This window comes from Ovis canadensis, chromosome 14, assembly GCF_042477335.2.
Source record: "Ovis canadensis isolate MfBH-ARS-UI-01 breed Bighorn chromosome 14, ARS-UI_OviCan_v2, whole genome shotgun sequence".
NCBI classification, from domain to species: domain Eukaryota; kingdom Metazoa; phylum Chordata; class Mammalia; order Artiodactyla; family Bovidae; genus Ovis; species Ovis canadensis.
In genome coordinates this window covers 69,118,109-69,142,185 of record NC_091258.1, presented here as the reverse complement: position 1 = coordinate 69,142,185, position 24,077 = coordinate 69,118,109, and the positions used below count along the sequence as shown (strand labels likewise).

The window sequence follows — 24,077 nt, the reverse complement described above, 5'->3', positions numbered from 1 at the left end:
CCCAGCTTAGACATCTTTATTAGTCAGGATGTGGGATTTCCAAACCCAGACAGGCTGCCTCTGTCCTGCACCAGCCCAGCTGCAGAGACCTTCCCCCTAGTTCCTGGGGAGACCAGCTCCCCTCTGGAAGGCGTCAAAAGTTAGTGGCTGTCGTGGGGGCCCTGGAGCCCCTGGTAAGGCAGGGGAGAGAGCCACAGCTGTGCCCGGAGTCCTCCTCCGCTAACCCGAGTCTTCCTCCCCTAACCCTCTGCGCTTAAGACGCTGCCCCTCCGGGAAGAGGGCGGCCACGTCCAACAAGGCGTCCTGGATGCGCTGGCCCAGCCGGCGGGAGTCCTGGAAGGAGAGATGTGCTACGTGCAAGAGAAGCTGGGAGAGGGGCTCCCAGAGGCTGAGAAACAAGAGGGCTGGGGTCCCTGCCCCTGGGCCTGAGGGCTGTGGGGTTTGAGCACTGGGACTCCGGGATCGCGGGCAGGCGGCGAGCTGGGAGTCTGGAATCCTGAGCTGCAGGAGGGGAGGGAGGCGGGAGTCCCGAGGGAGGAGGGGCCGGGGTGGGTTAGCCTCACCGTTCTTGTGCTTGATTTGTTGCTCGAGATGTGGAAGGTGATCACGTCATCGCCCATGAACATGTAGGACACACCGTAACCATGGTCATCGGCCTGCAGAGGGACGAGTGAGGGGAACAACACAGCCCCAGGTCCCATCCCCCCGCCATAGGTGGGAGGCCGGGCCTCCTGGTAGATCCATCTATCAGGGCCGGCCCCCTCTTCTCTCAGGGCCCAGTTCCACTCACAGGCCCGAATCCACCACCAGGGGAGACATAGTCGGGGTAATTGTGAACGTCGAACAGGTGAATTTGCTGAACAGGAATCTGGCTGGTGGCCAGCTGCCACTGCTCCGAGTGAACCTGAGGGACAGGAGTCGGTCACGAGTGCGATAAAGACAAGCCACAGAGGCTGAACTGCCAATTTCCCTTCAAGATGTGCCACTCTGCCCCGCCCCTTCCTGACGTCACCCTGTGCTCTCTCCCCTTTAGACCACACCCCTCTCTCCTTGTTCCCGCCCGAACCACGCCCCTCTCACCAACTCAAAACCCGCCCCCTCCTTGTCCCCGCCCCTAACCACGCCCCTCTCCCTTTCAACTCCTGACCCCGCTGTCTTCTAGACCACATTCTTCTCCCACTGGCCCCGCCCCTCCGCCCTGGCCACGCCCCTCACATCCTTTCCATAACCGTGCCCCCCTCTCTAGGCCCCTCTTCCCTCTCCATTCCTTCCCTTTTTCTCTTGCCTGGCCTCCCTGGCTCTCTCCTCTGTTGATACCTCCGTTTTCCAACATCACCCTCCTTGCCCTGAAGCGCCTCCCTTCTCTTCTTTAACCCTTTCCCTGCTCCCAACCTGGTCCAGGAATGGAGACTGCAGGTGGAGGAACTGCGACACGACATAGAGAGCAAAGAGGTGGCGATCGACCCCCTGTCCACTCATCGCTGCCTTCAGCAGAGCTTGGTGCTTATCCACCGCCAGGCGGAACAGGGCGAGGCACTGTGCGTCCTGGGGCCCCCCGGGGAGGTCACAGGTCATGGAAAGACAGGAAGTGGGCTTACTGCCGGGGCCTGTCACACCCCCGGCCTCAACCCAGCTTGCAACTTCCCTGCAAGGCAGAGATATCAACTCCACTTCGCAGCAGGGATACAGGCACAGAAAGGGGAAGTCACTTGCCCAGGGTCACACAGCAAGGCAGAATCAGGTGGGTTCCCAGGTATCAAGGGCCCAAACTCCCTTCACTGAGCCTCAAAACAAGTAGGGGGAGAGGAAACAGAGGTGCCTGCAGGGTTCTGAGCAGAGAGATTATGTAGGGAACACGAGGAATGATACAAATGAAAGCTACAAGGTCACACAGAGGTTAAATAAAGAGACCTACATTTTGGAAACGGGTGCCCACTCGTGCCCTCTGTGTGATCCCCATTAAAGCATATAGTACACTATGCTGAACTACCTCTGTCTCCCCCCATCAGTGAGCTCCTTGAGGTCAGAGACTCGGCTTGTTCCGCCCCTGCCTCATCACAGAGCTTGGACCTCAGAAGGCGCTCCTTAAATGTTTGTAAATGTATGAATGAGAAGGTGGAAATGACCGAAGCCTCAAATGAGGCCCACACCCACTGTCTTCTCTTTGTCCTCCATGGCTCTCACAAAGTTGCAGGCCTCCCTTGTGCAAGAACGCACCGTCTCTGTGCGGCCTTCCAGGAACAAGCGAGTCATGGTGGATTCATAAGTCAGGCAGAATTGACCCCGGTCCTGGGGGACAAGGAGGAGACACACCTGTCAGCCAGGCTCAGGAAGCCTTCACAGACCCGACCCACCTCTGTGTGGACCTCCAGCCTCCTTCCACCCAGGAACATGCAGTTGGGAGAGGGCTCGATGGAGCCCTTAATCAAGATGGCAGACCCACCACCAAGAAGTCATGAAAGGGCTCGACAATAAGGGTCTTGGGGGCCCAGGGGAACTGAGGTCCTGAGAGGGGGGGTAGGGTTAGGAACCCAACTGACCCGGAAGTGGGCCAGCTGCAAGGTGGTCTGGATGAAGCTGTCTGAAGAGAGATGGCAGCGTTTGATGAAACTCTTGCCGAAGCGGGAGAAGGGGAAGACGTGGCATTCGATGTTTCCAGACAAGGTCTTGGCTGCCCTCAGGGCTAGAGAGATGGATAGATGGATCTACCAGAGAAAGAGGTAGGGAGGATTGGCTGGGAGTTACAGACAGGAGGAGGTTAGAGTTGGGGCTGGTGTTGGCAGTGTAGGTCTGCATGGGACTGAGGTTTGGGGACAGGGATGGGACGGACAGGGAATGGAGCTGGGAATGAGGACTGAATTAGGGCTGGGAATGGGGTTGGGATTGGGTATAGGATGGGATATGAATGGGGGTTGTGTATGGGATGGGGCTGAGGAGGGCATGGCAACCCACTGCAGTCTTCTTACCTGGAGAATCACATGGACAGAGGAGCCTGGCGGGCTACAGTCCATGGGGTGGCAAAGAGCTGGACATGACTGAGGCCACTTAGGATGCATGGGATGAGGTTAGGGTTGAGGATGGGATTGAATTTAAGAATGGTGATGGGGAGATTTTCCTGGTGGTCCAGTGGCTAAGACTCCGTGATCCCAAAGCAGGGGGCCCGGGACAAGGAACTAGATCCCCCATGCCCCAGTGAAAAGACCCACCTGCCAAAAAGACCCCGCAAGATGAAACTAAGACCTGGCACAGCCAAATGAATGAATGAATGAATGAATGAATAAACCAAAAAAGAAGGGTGCTGGAGATGGAGGTGGATATGAGTTTGGGGTGGAGACAAAGTTGGATCTGAGTTGGGATAGAAGTAAACTGAGGTTGAGGATGGTGTGGAGATTGGGGTTGAGCAGGGCTGGTGGAAAGAGGGTTAGTTTGGGGTTAAGGTTAGAACAGAGGATGTGGTTGGGATGTGGTTAGATTGGAGACAGGATTGGGGTTTGGGCTTGGCTTGATTTGGGATATAGGTTTGGAATTGGGCTTAGGGATGGGATTGATTTTTTGCTTGAGACTGGGGTTGGGGATGAGATTAGAGGCAAACACAAGAATTTGGGGATGTGGAAGAAGAACCTAGAAACCCGGCCTCACCTTGTCTGGAAGGTCCCAGTGCAGCCTCTGGGGCTGGGGCAGCGAGGGGTCAGGGTGCCCCTTGCAGTGACCGTCTGCCGAGTAGCCCAGCTGAAAGCATTCTGTGGCCAGAGTGAACTGTGTGCAGATGGAAGCTGTCAGAGTCCCTCCCGCTGGACCAAGCAAGGGGCATCGAACCAGGTCCCCCTTTTCTTAAGTCTCCTCTTAAGTGAGTCAGGACAATGTCTAAGAAACAGAAACCTCTGGATGGTCACAGGTGGGATCTTGGGGTCACAGTCATTGAGAGCAAGGCTAATACTAATACTCAGTTGGTGCTTACTGCCCTTGTACTTCTGACTGGTTCAAAGCATGATATGCAGAGATGATAAATGACAAGAAGTGTCTTGTAGGGTCTGAGGTTGAACTGAATTGAGAGTGTCATTTACCAATATAATCAAAGGCAAAAAAAAGTCATTTTTTAAATAAAATATAGGCACAGAGGAATCAGTACTTAGCTAGGGCTGCTCTCAAGATCTAGAATCAGCCTTCCTTCCTCTCATACATGCCTGATCCTCACCCTGGGCCCCAGCCAACCCCTCATGCAACACTACGGAAGACTGGGAACCCCGTGGGATGCAGACACCACCCCCGATGGTTTAAGGACTAAGTGAAACAGAGAATGGAGAGAGGCTAAGTTTCTCAGGACTGGACAGGAGCTTAAAAATGAAAGAAAATACAACCCTTTCACTTGATGAGGCAGAAACTGAGGCTCAGAGGAGGGGAGTAATTTGCCCAAAGTCACACAGCAACCTAGAGCCAGAGGATGGTTCTGACTCAGGGTGAGATGGTTGGAAGGCCTCACTCTGGTCTCAGAATATTCTGGATTTTTATTCTCACTCAGCAGCTTCTAACTCTGTGACTCTGGGCTAATCAGTTCCCTTTTCTGAGTCCCATATGCCTATTTGTCAAAGAAAGGTCATAGGGAGTTCCCTGGCAGTTCAATGGTTAGGACTCAACTCTTTCACGTGGGAGCCTGGGTTCCATCCCTGGTCGGGGAACTAAGATTCTTCAAACCAAGGAGCACAGGCCAAAAAAAGAAAGGTCATAATCCTAGATGGGCTTCCCGGTGGTTCAGATGGCAAAGAATCCGCCTGCAGTACAGGTGACCAGGGTTCAATCTCTGGGTCAGGAAGATCCCCTGAAGAAGGGAATGGCAACCCACTGCAGTATTCTTGCCTGGAGAATTCCATGGACAGATGAGCCTGGCGGGCTACAGTCCGTGGAGTTGCAAAGACTGAGCAAATAACACTTTCCCTTTTCAATCCTAGATACCCTTCTTTATTGGGTGACCCTGGTCCAGTGTCTGCCTCTCTCTGAGTCTCATTTTTCCTCTAACCTTAAGGCACCAGAGAGGAAGGTCTTTGGAAATGGTAGGGGGAGGGTGGCAGTCCCCAGGGTGGAGGGCCAGCCGGCTTGCCCTACCTCCCACATATGTCCTGAGATGGGGCAGTCAGCCCACGAGTGCTCCACGCTGAGGCCCAGCTTCCCATTGGAGAAGACGATTAGGGAGAAAGATTTGTCAAACCAGCTGCCGGGAGAGAGTTCAGAGCAGTCACCAAAGAGTCAAAGAGGCCAGGAGGGAAGTTGGGGGACTCTCTGTGGGAACTGAGTGGGTTTTGGTTGGGAGATCTAGGAATCAGGGCTGGGGGCCTGGTGTGGGGATCCCTAAGAAGGTAGGGGTCTCTAGTTGTGGGTTCTGATCACCTCTGAAATGTATCTCAGGATCACAGGGTTCAGGGCTTTGAGAGAATATGTTTAAGTTCAAAAAAAATTTAGAAAAAATTTAAAAATTTTTCAGGGTTTACAGGTGCTGAGAGCTTAGGGAAATTCTCCCAGGAGCCTCAGAAATCAGAATGGTGCCTGGTGGGCATCTAAGAATTTATCTGAGAATCTCTAGGTAGGGGGTCCCAGGGCTGAGATCCTGAATTTGGGGCACTTGTATTAAAGTCTGAGGATTCCACAGTCTGCAGTTCCGAGTCTGAGGTCCCCAGGCTTAGGGTTTGGCTGGCAGATTCCCTGGGTCCTAGGTTTGGCACCTATTAATCCTCAGATCTGGGGCCCCTGTGTCTGCAATTCTGAGTCTGGAGTCTGGGTCTAGAGTTTCTCAAGGTCTGAGAATCCAGGTCAGGAGTTTGGCGGTCCTGAAATCTGTGGTTCTGGATCTGGGGTCCCAGGTCTAGGGGTTAACGGCCTCAGAGGTCCCCAGGTCTCAGTGCATTGGGTCTGGGGTCGCAGGTCGGGTGGGGGCCAGATCTGTGGGCTGACTCACCGGTCGTGGCCCCGGCCGGCCAGCAGGGCGTGTGCGTAGGCATCTAAGGAAGCCGCGGGGTCCTCCCTGGTGAGCCCCGCTGGCTCAGAGTCCAGTGATACGAAGAAAGCGGCCCCTTCGACGGCTTCCAGGGCCTCTTGGGCCTGGGTCTTCAGAGACCTCCGCACCTGGGCCCACGTGTCCCTGCCGGAGGAGTGACTGAGTCCCCCCTCCCCCCTGCCCAGCCTCCACCAGGCCTGCGACCTCAGGGTTCTGGCCGGGCCTCGGGCCTCCAGACCTCTGACCCTCACCTCGGAGCAGCGGTCAAGGCCGCCAGATGCTCCTCGTGGGGGCAGGCGGGAGAGGGGTCGTCCAGGATTCGTTGAAACTGCTGCTCCAGGGCCCGCGGGGAAAGCAGGCGGCTTTGCGAGTGAGTCCCCACGCGGAAGAACCGGCCCCGGTGGAAGACAGCCACGTGTCGGCTGTCACGAAGGTGGCGAATGTGATCTGGGGTGGGGGGATATGTTGTAATAATAAGGGCTGTGCTCGCTTCGGCAGCATATATACTAAAATTGGAATGATACAGAGAAGATTAGCATGGCCCCTGTGCAAGGATGACGCTCAAATTCGTGAAGCGTTCTATATTTTTAACAAAGGAAACTATAAGCAAGGTGAAAAGACAGCCTTCGGAATGGGAGAAAATGATAGCAAATGAAGCAACTGACAAACAACTGATCTCAAAAATATACAAGCAACTCCTGCAGCTCAATTCTAGAAAAATACACGACCCAATCAAAAAATGGGCCAAAGAACTAAATAGACATTTCTCCAAAGAAGACATACAGATGGCTAACAAACACATGAAAAGATGCTCAACAACACTCATCATCAGAGAAATGCAAATCAAAACCACAATGAGGTACCATTTCACACCAGTCAGAATGGCTGCGATTCAAAAGTCTACAAGCAATAAATGCTGGAGAAGGTGTGGAGAAAAGGGAACCTTCTTACACTGTTGGTGGGAATGCAAACTAGTACAGCCACTATGGAGAACAGTGTGGAGATTCCTTAAAAAACTGGAAATAGGACTGCCTTATGACCCAGCAATCCCACTGCTGGGCATACACACCAAGGAAACCAGAATTGAAAGAGACGCGTGTACCCCAGTGTTCATCGCAGCACTGTTTGTAATAGTCAGGACATGGAAGCAACCTAGATGTCCATCAGCAGATGAATGGATAGGAAAGCTGTGGTACATATACACAATGGAGTATACTCAGCCATTTAAAAGAATACATTTGAATCAGTTCTAATGAGGTGGATGAAGCTGGAGCCAATTATACAGTATGAAGTAAGCCAGAAAGAAAAACACCAATACAGTATACTAACGCATATATATGGAATTTAGAAAGATGGTAATGATAACCCTGTATTCGAGACAGCAAAAGAGACACAGATGTATAGAACAGTCTTTTGGACTCCGTGGGAGAGGGAGAGGGTGGGATGATTTGGGAGAATGGCATTGAAACATGTATAATATCATATAAGAAACGAATCGCCAGTCTAGGTTCAATGCAGGATACAGGATGCTTGGGGTTGGTGCACTGGGATGATCCAGAGAGATGGTATGGGGAGGGAGGTGGAAAGGGGGTTCAGGATTGGGAACACGTGCGGATTCATGTTGATGTATGGCAAAACCAATACAGTATTGTAAAATTTAAAATTTTTTTAAAAAAAGAATAAGGACCTTTGTTAGCCACTCACCAAGTGGCTTGCGGGTACCCTTACTGTCCCATTTGAGTGAAGAGGAAACTCAAGTTCAGAGAGGGTAAACTTCCCCAAGGTCACACAGCTTGGGAGTTACGGAGTTGGGACTTGAACCCCGGTAGGCTGGCTCCAGAGAGCGTGTTCTTAGCCACCATACTGTTCTACTTCTATCAACAAGAGGGGTAGAGGGGGCTCACCTCTGTGGACCCCGGGAATTCGCGTGGTGTTGAATATCTTCTCATACTGGGCGGAGCACAAAGGTCGCATTCCCATCAGCAAAGTCTGCAGGAGATCACAGGCTTGTGACCTGCCTCCCAGGACCCAGGTGTTGGCCACACATTTCAGGACCACAGCCTCCGTCCCCAGCCCGCAGGGGCAGCCCTCTTACTGGCAGGATCTCCTGGCGGTCCAGGCGGTGGCGGTACAGAAGGAGGGCATGGACTGCGTTGCCCGCACGCGCTGCCTGCACAGGAGTGGGCGTGACGTACAGGAAGTCCTGCGGGCCAGGCCAAGCCAGAGCAAAACGCCTGCGGTCAGGTTTGTGCAGGATGGAGGCACTGACCTCAAACACAGGTCTTGATCCCAACAGGTGGGATGGTGAATTCCAGACTGTGATTGGGGTCACTGACTCTAAACCCCACATTCTAGCCAGACATCCCGACCCTAGACCCAGGGAACTATGAACCCCATCCCTTGCCCTCTTCCTAACCTCCATCTCCCCTTCTTACCATCAGGTAATAGTTGCTGTTCACCATCAGTGAGTTCCTGGAGCGCAGGTATACAAATTCTTCCCACCAGTCACTGACCTGGGAGTGGGGCAGAGAGACACACAGCTGGGGTGGTTGGGGTCAAGGGAGGGGGGAAATGAGGGGGTGGTCCCTCCAGACTTTGCCATATCAAATGGGGAGCATGGAGCTCAATGAAGCAGGCATCAAGATAGGTAACTAGCAATAACTTAGATGTCCATCCATGGGGGACCAGTTAGCTAAACTGTGAAACCCTCATGTTATGGAATAACATAGCTGTTTAAAAAGAACAAGTTACATCTATATTACTGACAGAGAATGAGCACCAAGAAAGCTGCACAGTGAAAAAGGATAGGCACACAACAAGACATGTGAAATGATCCCATTTTATTAAAAAAAAAAAAATTCTGCTAAGACCCAACCTGTCCATCAAGTGGATGAATAGACAGTGTGGTCTATCTATACAACAGACTGTTAGTATAAAAAGGAATGAGGCTCTAATTCTTCAGAGCGACAACACAGATGAACCCTGAAAACACACTAAGTGAAATGAGTCAGACACAACAGGACTAATAGTGTGTGATTCCACATCTATGAAAATCTAAAATAAGCCAGTTCATAGACACAGAAAGTAGAATAGAGGTTACCTGGGGCTTCAGAGAATGGGGACAGGAATTTTAAAAAAATATTTAGGGACTTCCCTGGTGGTCCAGTGGTTGAGAATCCACCTTCCAGTGCAGGGGATGTGGGTTCAATCCCTGATCAAACAACTAAGATTCCCACATGCTTCGGGGCAACCAAGCCTGTGCGCCACCACTACTGAGCCCGCGGGCCACAACTAGACAGAAATCTATATGCCGCAACAAAAGAACCCACATGCCACAACTAAGACCGACACAGCCTAACAAGTACATAAATATTTAAAAAATGTTTATTCTACTTATTTATTTGGCTGTGCTGAGTCTTAGTTATGGCATGTGGGATCTAGTTTCCTTACCAGGAATCGAACCCAGGCCCCCTGCATTGGGATTGCGGAGTCTTAGCCACTGGACCACCAGGGAAATCCCTGGGATAGGAATGTTTTGCCTATGGGCACAAAGAGTTTCTGTTTGAGATGATAAAAAAGCTCTAGAGATAGATAGTTATGGTTATACAACATTGTGACTAGACTTATTAGTACCACTGAATTGTATCCTGGAAAATGGTTACAATGGCAAAATTTATATTATGTACCTTTGAATCACAATTAAAATTATATATGATATTTATGTTATGTGGCTTCCCTGGTGGCTCAGACGGTAAAGAATCTGCCCGCAATGCGGGAGACCTGGGTTCTATCCCTGGGTTGGGAAGATCCCTAGAGAAGGGAATTGCAGCCCACTCTAGTATTCTTGTCTGGAGAATACCATGGACAGAGCAGCCTGGTGGGCTACAGTCCATGGGGTCACAACATTGTGACTATACTTAGTACTACTGAATTGTACACTGGAAAATGGTTACAATGGCAAATTTTATATTATGTACATTTGAATCATAATTAAAATTATATATATTTATGTTATATGTGTTTATATACTATATATTAAACATGTAGTATGATATAACATGTTATATTATTAAATATATTAAAATATATTATAAATAAAATATATATACCTGAAGAATATCTATATAAGCCTGGGTATCAATATATGTATACATACACTCAGAAATGACTCTGACCAAAGTGTTTCTCACAGGCAATGGTGGGAGGGACAAGAATTAACAGGGAGGTGGTCAGAGATTTTTAGTGTTTTCTAGATATTTTCCTTCCTTGTTATTAAGGTTATTTTTTAAAAAATATATTTAATTATTTATTTATTTTGCTGCACTGGGTCTTAGTAGTAGCCCATAGGATCTTTGGTCTTCCTTGCAGCATTCGGGATCTTTTAAGCTGGTGGTATCGTACATTTCCTTAAACTTAGACCAGCCAGGATGTAGTTGTTGTTCCCTGGGAATAGGCAACATATTCTGGAAAAATCCAGAAGTTTCCAGCAAATGGTAGAAAAGTTCTATACCTTGATCTAAGTAGGGGTTATCTGATTATATACGTACATAAAACTTAAGCTGAACAGGTAAGACTTGTGTGCTTTACTATATGTATAATATTGTAACATTACGTCCATGTGATGCAACAGTATATGCAAGTGATATCTCTGCATTGCGTCTTAGTTGCTGCACGCAGGATCTTCATTCCCCCAGCCAGAGACTGAGCCAGTGTCCCCTGCATTGGAAGGCAGATTCTATAAACACTGGATCACTAGGAAAGTCCCTAAGGGAGCTCTTTTTAATATACACCTGTTACTCAAGGTCGTTATGTCCTATAAAGTGGCAGTGAACGCTGATTAGCCAACACTGAGCCATTTTTACAAAGAGAAATACAGGGTCAGGTTCCTTCCACTCTTGTTTCACCTCAGCTAGGAATGTGCACTTCAAGCCAAGTCAAAATTTTTGCAACCTTGTACAACTCTCCAAATGATCATGAAAGTGCCGCGTGTACTGATTAGGGGTTACAAATATAAGTAGAAGAATCTCAAACACAGAATGTGTGAATAATGAGGATTGATCTGTATAAGTGATAAGAAAGCATTGTGTTAGACTTAATTATTTTTCTTTTCTTGTCCATAAGGTAATGGTGCATGTTACAACTGACAGTGCCTTAGATGTATACTGAAATGTATCAATTAAATATATATATGGTGTGTATATATATTACTTATATAACTATACATGTACATTATATTTATACATTATATAATTATGTTATTTAAGTGTTATATATATATATATATTAAGAATGGAATCTAGTCCAAGAACATGAAGTAAAAAAAACCCTCTAAAACTAAGGCTTGCATAGAAAAGAATGAAATACTGCTGTCTGTAGCAACATCAGTTCAGTCACTCAGTTGTGTCCGACGCTCTGTGACCCCATGCACTGCAGCACGCCAGACTTCCCTGTCCATCACCAACTCCTGGCGCTCGCTCAAACTCATGTCCATTGAGTCAGTGATGGAGACTAGCATACTAAGTAGTCAGACAAAGACAAATATTATATGTTATCACTTATATGTGGAACCTAAAAAAAAAACCATCTATTTCTTCTTCACTACCTCCAGCACATCACATGCTGCCTGACGGCTATTTATGGCTTCCTACAGAATGGGAGACCTGGAAGCCGCTTACAGGGCAATTCGCTGCCTGGTTCTATGCCTCAGATTCTCAAGGAGTTTAATTCCAAGTGCGTTCTAGGACCCTAGTTCCTGAAATCAGATGGAAGTACGTTTAGGGCAGGCGTCTGTGCACACAGAAGGCAGAGGAAAAGAACTATTCTAGGGGAAGGCTTAGAGTCTGTGGCCACCAGGGGAGGGGCTGAAATGTTGGAAAGGGCCGGGAATTCCGACTTAAATACTAGAGGGTTGGGGGTGGAGTTCTCGATGTGGGCGCGTCCCGGAGGCGGAGCTAGATCATTGAAGACCCAGTCTCCGAATGTGGGAGCGTGGCGGATGGGGCCTAAAATGTTAGTACAGGATGGACGGGATTCAAAATATTGGAGAGGTGAGGGGAGCTCAGAATATTGGAGCATCTTGGGCTGGGTTTAAACTATTGGAGCGTGGGGGCGGGACTCAATGGGGCACATCTGGAGTGAAGCGCCAATCGCCGCCGGGCCTGGGGTTGTGGGCGGGGCGTAGGGCGGGACGTAGAACTCGCAGGGTTGGGGCGCCGGTTCAGAAGTTTCGCCTACAGGACGCTGTACTCACGTAATTGGACGCCCACCAGGACTTGAGCTGCAAGTACCACTGCAGCAGTGAGGCCTGCAGCTTCAGGAATTCCTGCGCTACGCCCGAGGTCCAGTCGAAGTCCTTGTCGGAGAGGACGGGTCGGACAGACTCCAGATACTGAGGGGCACGGAGGGGAAGAGGGCAGGTCCCATAGACAACCCCCCTACCCGCTCGGCAGCCTCCCTCCCCATCCTGGAGTGCCTGGCCCACCTTGCGCACGGTGTCCTGGACGGAGGGCACAGGCTGGCGCGGCAGAGAGCGCTGGTAACTGAAGAGCATTGGATGGCGGCCGGAGAAGATGCGCACCAGGGCCTGGTGGGGAGCAGGAATTAGTGGTTTTTTAAACCCCTCACTGCAGCCCGGGGCCAAGGTGCTGGGGGGCGGGGCGGGGGGCGGGGCGGGGGCGGGGGGCGGCGAGCGTGGCACTCCATAGAGAGAACAGGGCAGAGGGGGCTTGATCGAGGGCTCTGCCTCTCCCATACCAGCCAGGTCTTGGTGGGCGAGGACATGGCTCCGTGGGGTTCGAGGAGCCAGCCGTGGTAGGACAGAAGTAGCCTCAGGGCCACATGAAGGGTGAAGATCAGAGCTCCCCACAGACAGGACGCAAAGAGCGCGGCCGCCAGGACCCCCCGCAGCCTGTGATGCTGTCCACCCCTGGGGGCGGGTAGACAAAAAGAGAATAGGGCAGCGTCTCCGGGCCTCAGAATATCCCTCCCCTCCAGCCCTACCCAGCGCCTGCTGTTCCTAACACTCTCTGACTCTCATCTTTTGGCTGTTGGAGGAATATCCTGTAGAATTAGAGTCGGTCAGAAAAAGTCCAGTTTCCTCATTTGTGAAGTGCTAGAGGTGTGATTCTCTCTCTTGGTGTGCCCACCATCTCCCCTCAGGAACATGGAGACACCAAGTTTCTAAAATCACATCCCATGGAAATTGGTAGGAGCCTAACAAATGCGAGCTGGTATTTCTATTGAAATATACGAGATATCAGGTATAGCTGATATCTGAGCTATTTCCTGATAGCTCAGTTGGTAAAGAATCCGTCTGCAATGTAGGAGACACCAGTTCGATTCCTGGGTTGGGAAGATCCCTTGGAGAAAGGAAAGGCTACCCCCTGTATTCTGGCCTGGAGAATTCCATGGACTGTATCATCCATGGGATCGCAGAGTCTGGCAGACTGAGCTACTTTCACTATCAGTTCAGTTCAGTTCAGTTCAGTCGCTCAGTCGTGTCCGACTCTTTGCGACCCCATGAATTGCAGCACACCAGGCCTCCCTGTCCATCACGAACTCCTGGAGTTCACTCAGACTCACGTCCATTGAGTCAGTGATGCCATCCAGCCATCTCATCCTCTGTCGTCTCCTCCTCCTCCTGCCCCCAATCCCTCCCAGCATCAGAGTCTTTTCCAATTAGTCAACTCTTCTCATGAGGTGGCCAAAGTACTGGAGTTTCAGCTTTAGCATCATTCTTTCCAAAGAAATCCCAGGGCTGAGCTCCTTCAGAATGGACTGGTTGGATCTCCCTGCAGTCCAAGGGACTCTCAAGAGTCTTCTCCAACACCGCAGTTCAAAAGCATCAATTCTTCGGCGCTCAGCCTTCTTCACAGTCCAACTCTCACATCCATATATGACCACTGGAAAAACCATAGCCTTGACTAGATGGACCTTAGTCGACAAAGTAATGTCTCTGCTTTTGAATATGGTATCTAGGTTGGTCATAACTTTTCTCCCAAGGAGTAAGCATCTTTTAATATCATGGCTGCAGTCACCATCTGCAGTGATTTTGGAGCCCCCAAAAATAAAGTCTGACACTGTTTCCACTGTTTCCCCATCTATTTTCCATGAAGTGATGGGACCAGATGCCATGATCTTCGTTTTCTGAACGTTGAGCTTTAAGCCAACTTTTTCACTCTCCTCTTTCACTTTCATCAAGAGGCTTTTTAGTTCCTCTTCACTTTCTGCCATAAGGGTGGTGTCATCTGCATATCTGAGGTTATTGATATTTCTCCCAGCAATCTTGATTCCAGCTTGTGTTTCTTCCAGTCCAGCGTTTCTCATGATGTACTCTGCATATAAGTTAAATAAGCAGGGTAACAATATACAGCCTTGATGTACTCCTTTTCCTATTTGGAACCAGTCTGTTGTTCCATGTCCAGTTCTAACTGTTGCTTCCTGACCTGCATACAGATTTCTCAAGAGGCAGGTCAGGTGGTCTGGTATTCCCATCTCTCTCAGAATTTTCCACAGTTTATTGTGATCCACACTGTCAAAGGCTTTGGCATAGTCAATAAAGCAGAAATAGATGTTTTTCTGGAACTCTCTTGCTTTTTCGATACCAGATATCAAATTATACCCCGAAGCAGAGGTTCTCAACGTGTGGCCCTTGGACCAGCAGCATCAGCACCATCTGGGAGCTTGTCAGAAACACAAATTCTTGGGCCCCAGGCCCAGCAATCAGTATTTTAGCATGTCTCCCAGATAACTCTAATACAAACTCAAGTTTAGGAATGGCTGATCTAAAGACACAGTAAGTCAATATGTTTGCAAAGTTGCAATAGGACAGATTGTGAGTAAATCCCACCTGGAGGACTTGAAGGGAGTCACTTACCCTCTTTAGATTAGGTAAATCTAGCCTTCCTGGAAATTTCTACTTCCGATCCTAGATCTGCCCTTTCAGGCTATCTGCAACTTCACCTTTTTGTTTCCAGACAACAATAATCATTGAACTACTCCCATTTAATAACCTCCTAGTGAGTGAGTGTCCGACTCTTTGCAACCCCATAGACTGGAGCCTAACCAGGTTCCTCCATCCATGGGATTTTCCAGGTAAGAATGCTGGAGTGGGTTGCCATTTCCTTCTCCAGAAGAGCTTCCCGACTCAGGGACTGATACCGTCTGAGCTGCCAGGGAAGATCCTAGGACCTCCCAGTATTGTACTCTACATCCCACATGCGTGATTTTGTTTAATTCCTCCAACCACCCTAAAAACCAATCATTGGGTTGGCCCAAAAGTTTGTTTGTGTCGTGAAGCCCCTGACACCAAGAATAGTGAGGTCTCTTGCCTAAGACCACACAACTGTAGATTAGCAGAACTCATACTTCTGTTAGTATATATAACCATACCTCACCTTTGTCTAGTTTGCCAACATTCCCTTTAGCAAGAAGCAGCCAGGACGGAAAATGTGCAGAGACAATAGAGGAAATCACCTCCCTTTACTTGATGCTTTACCTTTATTAATCTGACCCCAGGTAAGTCTTAGAGGTTACTTTCCTTAACAGGCACACACGCTGATACAGAAATGTCCTGGGTGGAGGGCAAGGGGTTAGGAGGTTACTGGGTTGAAGTGGGGAACCTCACCAGTCTGGCAGAGACTCTTTGATCTTCTCCATCAGTCCTAAGGAAGGATCCAGCTGTAGGAAGCAGGCAAGTTGAATTGCACTGAAGAGGAAAAGCCAGCTGAGGGGGCTAGCAGGGAACACGCCTGTGAGAAAGTCGTTCTGTGGAGAGGAAAGGTCACCTATTCAATCAGTTATCCCATCTGCTAAGCACCACTCTTAGATATTGACTCGGCATTGAGATGCGTGCCCAAGATACCGTGAGGAACAAAGAGATCTGGGTCCTGCCCCCAAGGAGGTCAGACCAGAATGCAATGAGTGCTCATGGCGATAGGATAAGGCAGGTTGCTCAGGCTGAGGGAGTCAGGGAGGGCTCCCGGAGGAGGGGTTACTCTCAGGCAGGACCCTGAAGGCGAGACTGTCAAAAAGGCCAAACAATTGCCAGGATACAGCAGGGTCCAGAGCTCAGGGGCTGGCCTTGGAATGAATGAGGAATGAATGAAAATGTTGGGTTGGGATTCCCTGGTGGTCAAGTTGGTAGGATTCCTCGCTTTCCCTGTCACGGTCAGGGTTCAATCCCTGGTTAGGGAACATCCCACAAGCTGCTGGGTGACTAACGAAACTCCCAACTCCCAGGGAAGCAATAACTAACATTTAATGAGTGCTTACTACATGCCAGGTGCCATTTACAAGTATAAATTTTTTTTTTTTTTTTTGCCAAACTGTGTGGCTTACGGGAATTTAGTTCCCTGACCAGGGATCAAAGCTGTGCCTCCTGCAGTCTTCCAGAGAAGCACACAATCGTAACCACTGGACTGCCAGGAAACTCCCAGAGATCATGGTTTAGACCTTGGGCTCTGGAGTCCCCACCCTCTGGGCTCAAATCTCTGCTCTGTCGCTACCTAGCTGAGTGACTGCAAGCACGTGACTTTACCTCCGTGTCTCAGTTTCCTCATCTGTAGAATGGGAACAATCCAAATCTCAGTACTTGCTCATAGGGCTGTCACGAGGGCTGGATGAGGAAATGTCATTCCAAAAAGGCTTAGTGCAGTCCAACAACAGTGACAAGACAGCAAGATTCCTGCTCTCATGGGGGATAGAGACAACACCTACATAAATACAGGCTTTAGTGGAATGAGTCAGATGGCAAGAGGTGCTATGGAGAAAATGAAGCAGAGGGCTGGGGGTGGGGTAGGGTGGTGCAGGGTGGTCAGTTGCATAGCTCAGAGTCAGGCACACCATAGGAGCTCAGTAAATATTACCATGTCCTCTTTGTTGCTAATCTTCTTCTCACTGGGGATTTATTTACTAGGCAATCTCCCTTTGGCTTGGCAGAAGGAGGTTACTGGCAAACCTGGTTATTTTTGTTGTTTGGTTTTTCTTTATTTTAAAAGATGTTTTCAGTGCTTCTATCTGGGGCTCTAGATTGCAATAGAACAGGGGCTTCCTAATATCAGAAAATTTCTCTATAGCATTTCCCAAGTACCAGGAGCATCGTTAAATCATTTCGTCCCCCTGTCACACTCAGTAAGATAGTAAGTATTCGTATCTCCATCATATGGGTGAAGAAACGGAGGCGACAGGAAGTTTGAAGAACTTGTCCCAGGCCACATGGCCAGGAAGTGGTAGAGGCATGATTTGAATCCAGGTCTCCTGGCTCCAGAGGGCACTGTCAATCACTCAAACCAACCAGATGAGGGTACCATACTCTGAAGTATGCTATATCTGAGAATTTCATATCCATTTGGAAACCATCTCAGGCAACACTCTAATCTCCTGCCAATGAACCACCTACACCAAAGCCTCATGCCTGGCCCAAGTGACCCTCTGCGTGTAATTCACAACAACTCTTGGGCATCAGTACTGAGACCATGTTCTGGAAAAGCAGCCCAGGATAGTGAGGAGTCAGCACGGGCTCCAGAGCCAGACTTCTAATTCTTCCAGGTGTGCCTCTGCTTCTGCATCGTGGCAGCTGTGTGACCTGGGGGAGGTGAAAACATCTCTCTGAGTTTCTGTTTCCTCATATGTAAAATGGGACTAATGACGGGCTTCCCTTCGAAGGCTCTAAATGAGGGAATTCCCTGGTGGTCCAGTGGTTAGGACTGCCATGGCCAGGGTTCAATCTCTGATTAGCTGATTAGGGAACTAAGACCTTGCAAGTCACTCAGCATGACAAAAAAAGAGGTCTTAATGAGAACCAGATGAGCAATATATTCAAAGGCTTCGCTTGGTATACAGCCTGAGATCTATTACTATCTATTATGGTTTTAGAAATGAGGAAGCAGAAGGCCAGAGAATTTACTGACACGCCGGAGGTCACACAGCACCTGTGTGGTATGTAAGATAAGGACGGCAGTGCTGGAGTGGTGACTTCTGTGGGTCAGACCTTCTCCTAAGACAACGAATGGTTACAACAGTCCCTCAAGGCAGGGACTGTCAGGATTCCCATTTTTTAAGTGAAGAAATTCAGGCTTAGCAATGAGTCTATGGAATTACAGCTCTGGTGTTGCTGAGGGCACAGCCCTCACCTTGGGACCCAGTTCTAGGAGCTACGGCTTCAGGGTGGTTCCTGGGGTCCCCGAATGGAAAGGAAGGATGTGAGAACTCCAAGTGACCATCAGGGCGAGAGGCAGCTATGTGACTGAAAGGAAAGAGTCACTATTACCATTATCAGTTATACTAATATGAGTTTCTGGTGGGGGCCACTGACCACCAGTGACATTTGAATCAGAAAGGAGTTTCAGAGCTGACTCGAATACAGGTGTTACAGTTAAAATTTTTCGACATAGCAACACCAATTCAAATCCGTCTATAAGCACAGAAGTCAGAACGGTGATTGCTTTGCAGCGAGGGTGAGGTAAGGGGTACTGGTGGGAAAGGGGCTCTAAGGAACATTCTAGAATGATTGATGGCTGTGCTGTTTTGTTGGGGAGTTGGTTACGTAGGTATTACCGCAGTTACAAAGATACCACAAAATTCAAGGTCTGTATACTTTAAAAATCCTCATTTTTCTGTATATAATTACATCTTAGTTAAAATACCTATTTATGTGTGTATATATGTGTGTGTTTATCTTTTAAACCACAAGTTAACACTTTAGTTGCTGGATTGGCCTGAGGCCCAAGGGTTCCCAGGGGTAGGGCTGAAAGGGGTTTTCTGGGGGTTTGGGTTAGTGGCTATTTACTCACTGGAGCAGATACATCTCTATTTTAACAATCATTTTAACAACCAATATGGCCATAGACGTGCTGTCCAACCTGCTCAAATGTTCCAGCTTCCAAAGAGAACCCTGGGCTGCCCCTGGGTTGTACTCTAACACCTCCATGCTCCCTCTTCCCTGCCTACGTTATCGTCCACTATAGAACGTCACCATCTGACATACTCTATGTTTTGAGTACTTATCTTCCCCATGAGGAAAGGACTCTGTCTGTCTTGCTCCCTGCCATGTCCCCAGGGCCCCAAATGGTGCCAGGCCCTTCACATAATGCTCCACAGATATTTGGCAAATGAAGAACCGTATTATAATCCAAAGCTAACACTCAGAGGGCTTCCCTGGTGGTGCAGCGGTTATGACCCCTCGCTTCCACTGCAGGGATGTGGGTTCAATCCCTGGTCGGGGAAGTTCCACGTGCCTTGTGCTCAATCATGTCCAACTTTCTGTGACCCATGGATTGTAGCCCACCAGTATCCTCTGTCCCTGGAATTTTCCAGGCAAGCATACTGGAGGGGGTGGCAATTTCCTTCTCCAGGCCACATGCCTCAAGGTGCAGCCAAAAAAAAGCTAACCTTCAGCACTTGCCATGGGCCAAGCACTTGACTCAGGGCTTGCATGTGAGAGTTTGTTTAATCCTTGCAACTGTGCCGTGAGGGAGGTGCTACCATCACTCTTGTATCACATCTGGGGATACTGAGGCTCAGAGAGACGCGCTTGCCCAAGGCCACACAGCTAGTCAGTGGCAGAGTCAGGACTCAAACCCAGTCCTGGTAGACCACGAAGGCATTCAAGACCTGTGTTCACAAAGAGGGTGCAGCCAGCAGGGAGATTCCACGAGCCCATGCTAAGTCACTTCAATCACGTCCGACTATGTGACCCAAGGACTGTAGCCCACCAGGCTCCTCTATCCATGGGATTCTCCAGGCAAGAATACTGGAGTGGGCTGCCATTTCCTTCTCCAGGGAGACTCCATAGATGGTGCCAGACTTCTAGAACTGGGGACCCCGGGGCTGACACAGGTTCTAGGTGGATGTGAGCATTCTAAGGCATTCTAGGGCAAAGGCAAGAAGTGTGAGTTTGGGATCCAGTCGGTGGAGGTTCACATTTCAGAACCAGAGGGAGGGTGTGCCACATACTGGAGAGGGTACTGGGGGCTCAGAGCAGGGGCAAGGAGGTGGCGCAGAGAGCCAGTGGGCAAGGGGGCCTTCAGGACTGGGGTGTGGGCTACCCAAGTCGTTGATCAGGCCATGGGGTTCTGGAACAGGGAGCATCTCGTTTAGAGCCTGGAGATGAAAGGGAACGGTGAGAGGCGCACCACAGGTAAGGGGACTGACAGTTCTAGAAATTGGGGTGGAAGTTGTGGGTGTGGGTAGAGTGTAAAGAACGACCAGGAAGTGGGTACCACAGGTGAATGGCAGTTCTCCTGGGCGAGGTTGAGGAACCCAGCAGTGAGCCACAGAGAATCCGGAATTGGCTTTAAGGGGTCTTGGAAGTGGACATGAAAACTGAGCCTCGCGTATAGCGGAAACAGGTAACTGGATTTCCGGAAGGAAACGGCGTCGCAGCCCTTCTCACCCAGAAACGGGAGAGATGCCTTTTCCAAGAGCGCAGTCCGGAGAGGCAGATCTCATGCAACACCGGGGCACCGAGCTCCACTTCCCCCGCGTCCGAAGTCAGAGACGGTCGGAAGCCCACCGCCTGGTGAGCTTCAGCCATGTCAGGCTACAGCCCTGGGAGGAGGACAGAGGGTCATTCCTCAGACCCCCAGCCCCTTCTCCGCAGACCCAGGAATGTAGGAGGCCAGCTCAGCCTTCCCTAACACCGGAGGGGTCTTGAGGGTCCTGGCCGTAGACTCCAGTGTTAGGGGCACTTTAGCCGGGGACCTCTGTGAACACACAGAAAGGCAGGGCGGATAATTGGCGTTAACCCCTTTTGTGGCTATTCTGAGAACGTGGCACGGGGACAGTGGCCCCCTCCAAAAGACTTTCAAGATTTGGGGGTCGAGGCGGGAAACTGGTCTAGGGTGAGTTGCGGAATCTCGGGAAAAGCGTTATTCCCAAACTGATTTTGAAATGAACACCTGCCGGACGTTGGCAGTCCACTTCATTTCCGCTTCCCATTCCGAGGCAAGGACTGGGGGTGGGGGACTTGTGGCGGGGGCAGGGGGCGCGGAGGAGAGTGGAGGGGGGTTCTCTATAAATTCATGTGCTCTGGGGTGACCCAGCGTCCCCTCCCCCAGCCCCGGGCTGAAGGGGATGGGGGAGGAAGCACACTGCTGCGCATGCCTCGGGGATGCTGAGGCTGAGAGCAGAGGCGAGCGTCGAGGACAAGTGATGGAGATGCCCGCACCCCAGCCCAAGACGCAATCCTCAGGCCCCCGCAGGAGTTCGCGCCCCTACAGTCCGGCACTTACCGCGCTGAGTCAGGGGTCCGCCGGCCGGATCCTGGGGACCAAGCCCGAGCACACATACACCCCGCCCCCTATTTAGAGCGCCGGACTGGAGCCTCCCACTTGCATATGTCCCAGTGCTGTGAGTCCACGACTTGGCTGATGCGCCTCCGGAGCTCCTGTCGCCTCCGACCATCCAAAATCCAGGAACCCCAGTTTCTGTCTCTCGGGTGCCTAGCCGTGTATTCAATCCCCGGGTTTTATCCCCGCCCCCTTCAATTCTCTGCGCTCAGTTCCCGCCCCCTTCAAATTCCAGCGTCCAATCCCCTCCCTCCATTGCATCCCCTGCCTTCAGACTCCTACCCGCCCGATTCTCCACTATTGGGCCTCCCCTGTTTTACGCAGCACCTCTCCTCCGAACCCCAGCTTCTTCGGCTCCGGAGTCCACTCTGTCTCTTTTCTCTCCTTTCTCATCGAGGAAAGAAGCTCAGCTTAGAGTTCAGCCCACGCGCGTGGGAGCCGGAGCGAATCTCAGCCCCACCACCCAGGGGAGGGAGGGGACTGCTTTGGGGTCCAGTAGACCCACGAAAACCACCCACGGGAGATGCGGCTGCAGGGACTGAGTTGGCGTGGAGGTGCTACAGCGGGTCGGATTCAAGTTAATCAGAGGGGCTTCCGTTGGGGTGGGGGGGAATTGCCTAGATAAAGCGGAGAATATATTAGAGACCCGACTCAAATTGGGAGGCCAGAATGGGGACAGACAAGCCGACTGAAACATGGAACTCTCGTTTTATTCAGCTCTGGACGTTAATATTCTTTGTCCCTGCTGGGGCCGGTGTGCACGTGGGTCCAGCCCAGTCACAGCGCGGGGAGAGCCCAGGAGGTGGTTAGGGGATCTTGAAACTTGAAGTCACAGCCCCAATACACGATGGGTAAACTGAAGCCAGGGGACGAGCAGAGATGTGCCCAGCATCACCCAGCGAGCTGGGCACTGCGCTGGCCTTGCCGCAGGCTGGGGTCCTGGAGACGTAGAGGGATTCTGGCCTCGCGCCGCCGGCGGCGCCCGTAGCTGTGGGGATCCTGAGGCTTGCGGCCAGCCTTCCCTGAGGGCTCCTTGGTGGAGGCAGACCGGAGCCAGTATATGATCTCTGGCAGGCGGTGGGTCTGGCACGTGCCCAGGGAACAGAGGTGCCCGCGCTGCTGGGAGACCTGGGGCTGGGGCCGCCTGGGGACGGAGCATGGGAGAAGACGGGGTTCAAACACCCCACCCGAGAAAGGGGGCTCGGGGGGGTACCCAGAACTCCGGAACAGGCGAGGCCCATTTCCTGGCCAACTTCCCATTCCACCGAAGCGGAAAACGGCCTAGAGAGGGCGCACACCCCCCGCGGTCTCCCTCCCGCCCCGTCCCCGCTGCCCTCGGCGTTTCTCACCTGCCTGCCGAGTCCGGGTCCGGGTCCCCCAGGATGGAGGAGGCGACGAGCAACAGCAAGAGAATGTGGGTGGTCATCGTGGGGGTGGGGCGGACCGGCGTTTGAGAAACCGGTGGGCGAAGCGGCTCCTCCGGGGTGCGCCCCCGCCCCCTCCCCGGGCCTAGAAAATGCCCTGAGCGCTTGCTTTAGCGTCAGGAAATCAGGGCGTCCCCACTTCTCAGACCGTGCAAACTGAGGCCGAATGAGCCACACCACGCCAGAAGGGCAGGATGAGGACTCGGGATGCCCACTTCCCGCACCGCGACCAAGGAGACCTCACGGGACCCACGGGGACCCACGGTGCCGTCGATGCCCCTGGGAGGCCCCGGGAGACGCGACCCCTTTAAGGCGGAGGGAGGAGGGGCGGGGCAGCTGACACCTGCAAGTGGCGACGCAGTTTAGGGCTTCCTGGAAAGGGCTGGGGGCGGGGATGCTGCAAGGCGCGACTTCACCCTCTTCTGCCGAGTTTTGGCACAGCAATGTCAAGGGACAGGCGACTTCCAGGGCGGGGGCTGGGCAACGCGGGGCGCTGACAATTGGGACAGGCGGCAAACTGAGGCACCTCAAGTCGGGCCCTAACACCATCCTGGTAGAAGAGGAATATATGCAGATGGGTGTGGGGTGCCAGCAGGCCAAGCGTTTCAGCTGTGCTGAAGCAGCTGTAGGAAGGCCATGGAAAGGTCATGGGTTCTGTCTAGGGTGATCCAGGTCGTGTGGACTGAGACCTAGGGGGCCCGTGACTTTGGGACATGGCCTTGGGAAGGGCAGGGTGGGCAGGCGCAGGCACCACATCTGCAGCAGAGACTGGAGAGCCAGTCACTGGAAACGGTGAAGGCCAGTGGGGTCTCTGCATCTCCAAGGTGGGGTAGACAGTGGGAACCCCGAGTTCCAAGCCAGGCTGGGGGAGGAGGCAGGCTGCCACCCCCACAAAGAACTCTCTGAACCCCCGCCCCCTGCCCCGACTCAGTTTCCCCAGGTGGAAAGGGCAGGGCAGCGGGCACTGCCAATCAGCCTTGGTTTGGCCTTGGAGGGTCCTGGACAGGAAAAAACAGCCCAAGAGGAACAATGTGTGTGACGGGGGAAGGCCGGAGAGAGGGCTTCTGGGAAACCTCAGAGGCCAGCTGTGCTGGGAATCCACACCCCAGCCCTCCCCCAGCCCGGCAGAGGCCCCGGTGACAGGGGACATTAGATGGGGGGGGGGGGGGGGGCACAGACTCTGAGAGCCAATGGAGACCACCCTGTGAGTGAGCTGAGGGCCAGGTGGGACTTGAGAGTGAAGGCTGTGGAATCCGGGAGGCTGGGGAAAGGCAGCAAGACCCAGAGACACAGAAGTAGTGACAGAGACCTGAAGCCGCCAGCAGGCTGTCTCTTTGCCCTGGGCGGTTTGGACGCCTGCAGGCAGAAGCCTGACCCCAC

At 51.5% G+C, this 24,077-nt stretch overlaps 2 protein-coding genes and 1 non-coding gene across 12 annotated transcripts; 1 reads left to right on the top strand and 2 right to left on the bottom strand.

Moving 5' to 3' along the window:
• On the bottom strand, nt 1-21,474 carry CPT1C (carnitine palmitoyltransferase 1C). 10 transcript variants are annotated; one of them, XM_069551251.1, is made up of 19 exons: nt 21,217-21,474; nt 20,379-20,533; nt 15,612-15,751; nt 12,740-12,911; nt 12,468-12,569; nt 12,237-12,374; nt 8,422-8,499; nt 8,082-8,189; nt 7,891-7,975; nt 6,238-6,433; nt 5,948-6,130; nt 5,101-5,206; nt 3,640-3,756; nt 2,541-2,705; nt 2,155-2,289; nt 1,393-1,545; nt 791-904; nt 564-656; nt 1-333 (listed from the first exon to the last, which is right to left on the bottom strand). In XM_069551251.1, exons 2-19 carry the CDS (start codon nt 20,517-20,519, stop codon nt 220-222), a joined length of 2,340 nt encoding a protein of 779 aa, XP_069407352.1. In that variant the 5' UTR covers nt 20,520-20,533; nt 21,217-21,474; the 3' UTR covers nt 1-219. The 10 variants fall into 10 exon arrangements, with proteins under 10 accessions (XP_069407352.1, XP_069407355.1, XP_069407353.1 ...); XM_069551254.1 differs by having other exon boundaries at nt 12,237-12,338; nt 21,217-21,469; XM_069551252.1 differs by having other exon boundaries at nt 20,379-20,688; nt 21,217-21,447.
• LOC138419879 (U6 spliceosomal RNA) lies at nt 6,469-6,575 on the top strand. The gene has a single exon (XR_011249130.1). It is a non-coding gene; the product is annotated as a U6 spliceosomal RNA (small nuclear RNA).
• Nucleotides 21,475-21,962: 488 nt separating the features above from the next.
• On the bottom strand, nt 21,963-24,009 carry ADM5 (adrenomedullin 5 (putative)). The gene is made up of 2 exons (XM_069551265.1): nt 22,623-24,009; nt 21,963-22,417 (listed from the first exon to the last, which is right to left on the bottom strand). The coding sequence occupies exons 1-2, from the start codon at nt 22,697-22,699 to the stop codon at nt 22,165-22,167; spliced, it is 330 nt and encodes a 109-aa protein (XP_069407366.1). The 5' UTR covers nt 22,700-24,009; the 3' UTR covers nt 21,963-22,164.
• Nucleotides 24,010-24,077: the final 68 nt, after the last annotated feature.

Bases quoted from the DNA above. Each gene is read 5' to 3' on its own strand.
- ADM5 (XM_069551265.1), bottom strand. From the start codon at position 22,699: ATGACCACCCACATTCTCTTGCTGTTGCTCGTCGCCTCCTCCATCCTG. The intron at 22,418-22,622 runs GTGAGAAACGCC...CTCCGTCCCCAG, and splicing joins GACCCGGACTCGGCAGGCAG to GCGGCCCCAGCCCCAGGTCT.
- CPT1C (XM_069551249.1), bottom strand. From the start codon at position 20,519: ATGGCTGAAGCTCACCAGGCGGTGGGCTTCCGACCGTCTCTGACTTCG. The intron at 6,434-7,890 runs GTGAGCCCCCTC...CCCCCACCCCAG, and splicing joins AATTCCCGGGGTCCACAGAG to ATCACATTCGCCACCTTCGT. The intron at 2,706-3,639 runs GTGAGGCCGGGT...TTTCTCTGGTAG, and splicing joins ACTGGGACCTTCCAGACAAG to ATCCATCTATCCATCTCTCT.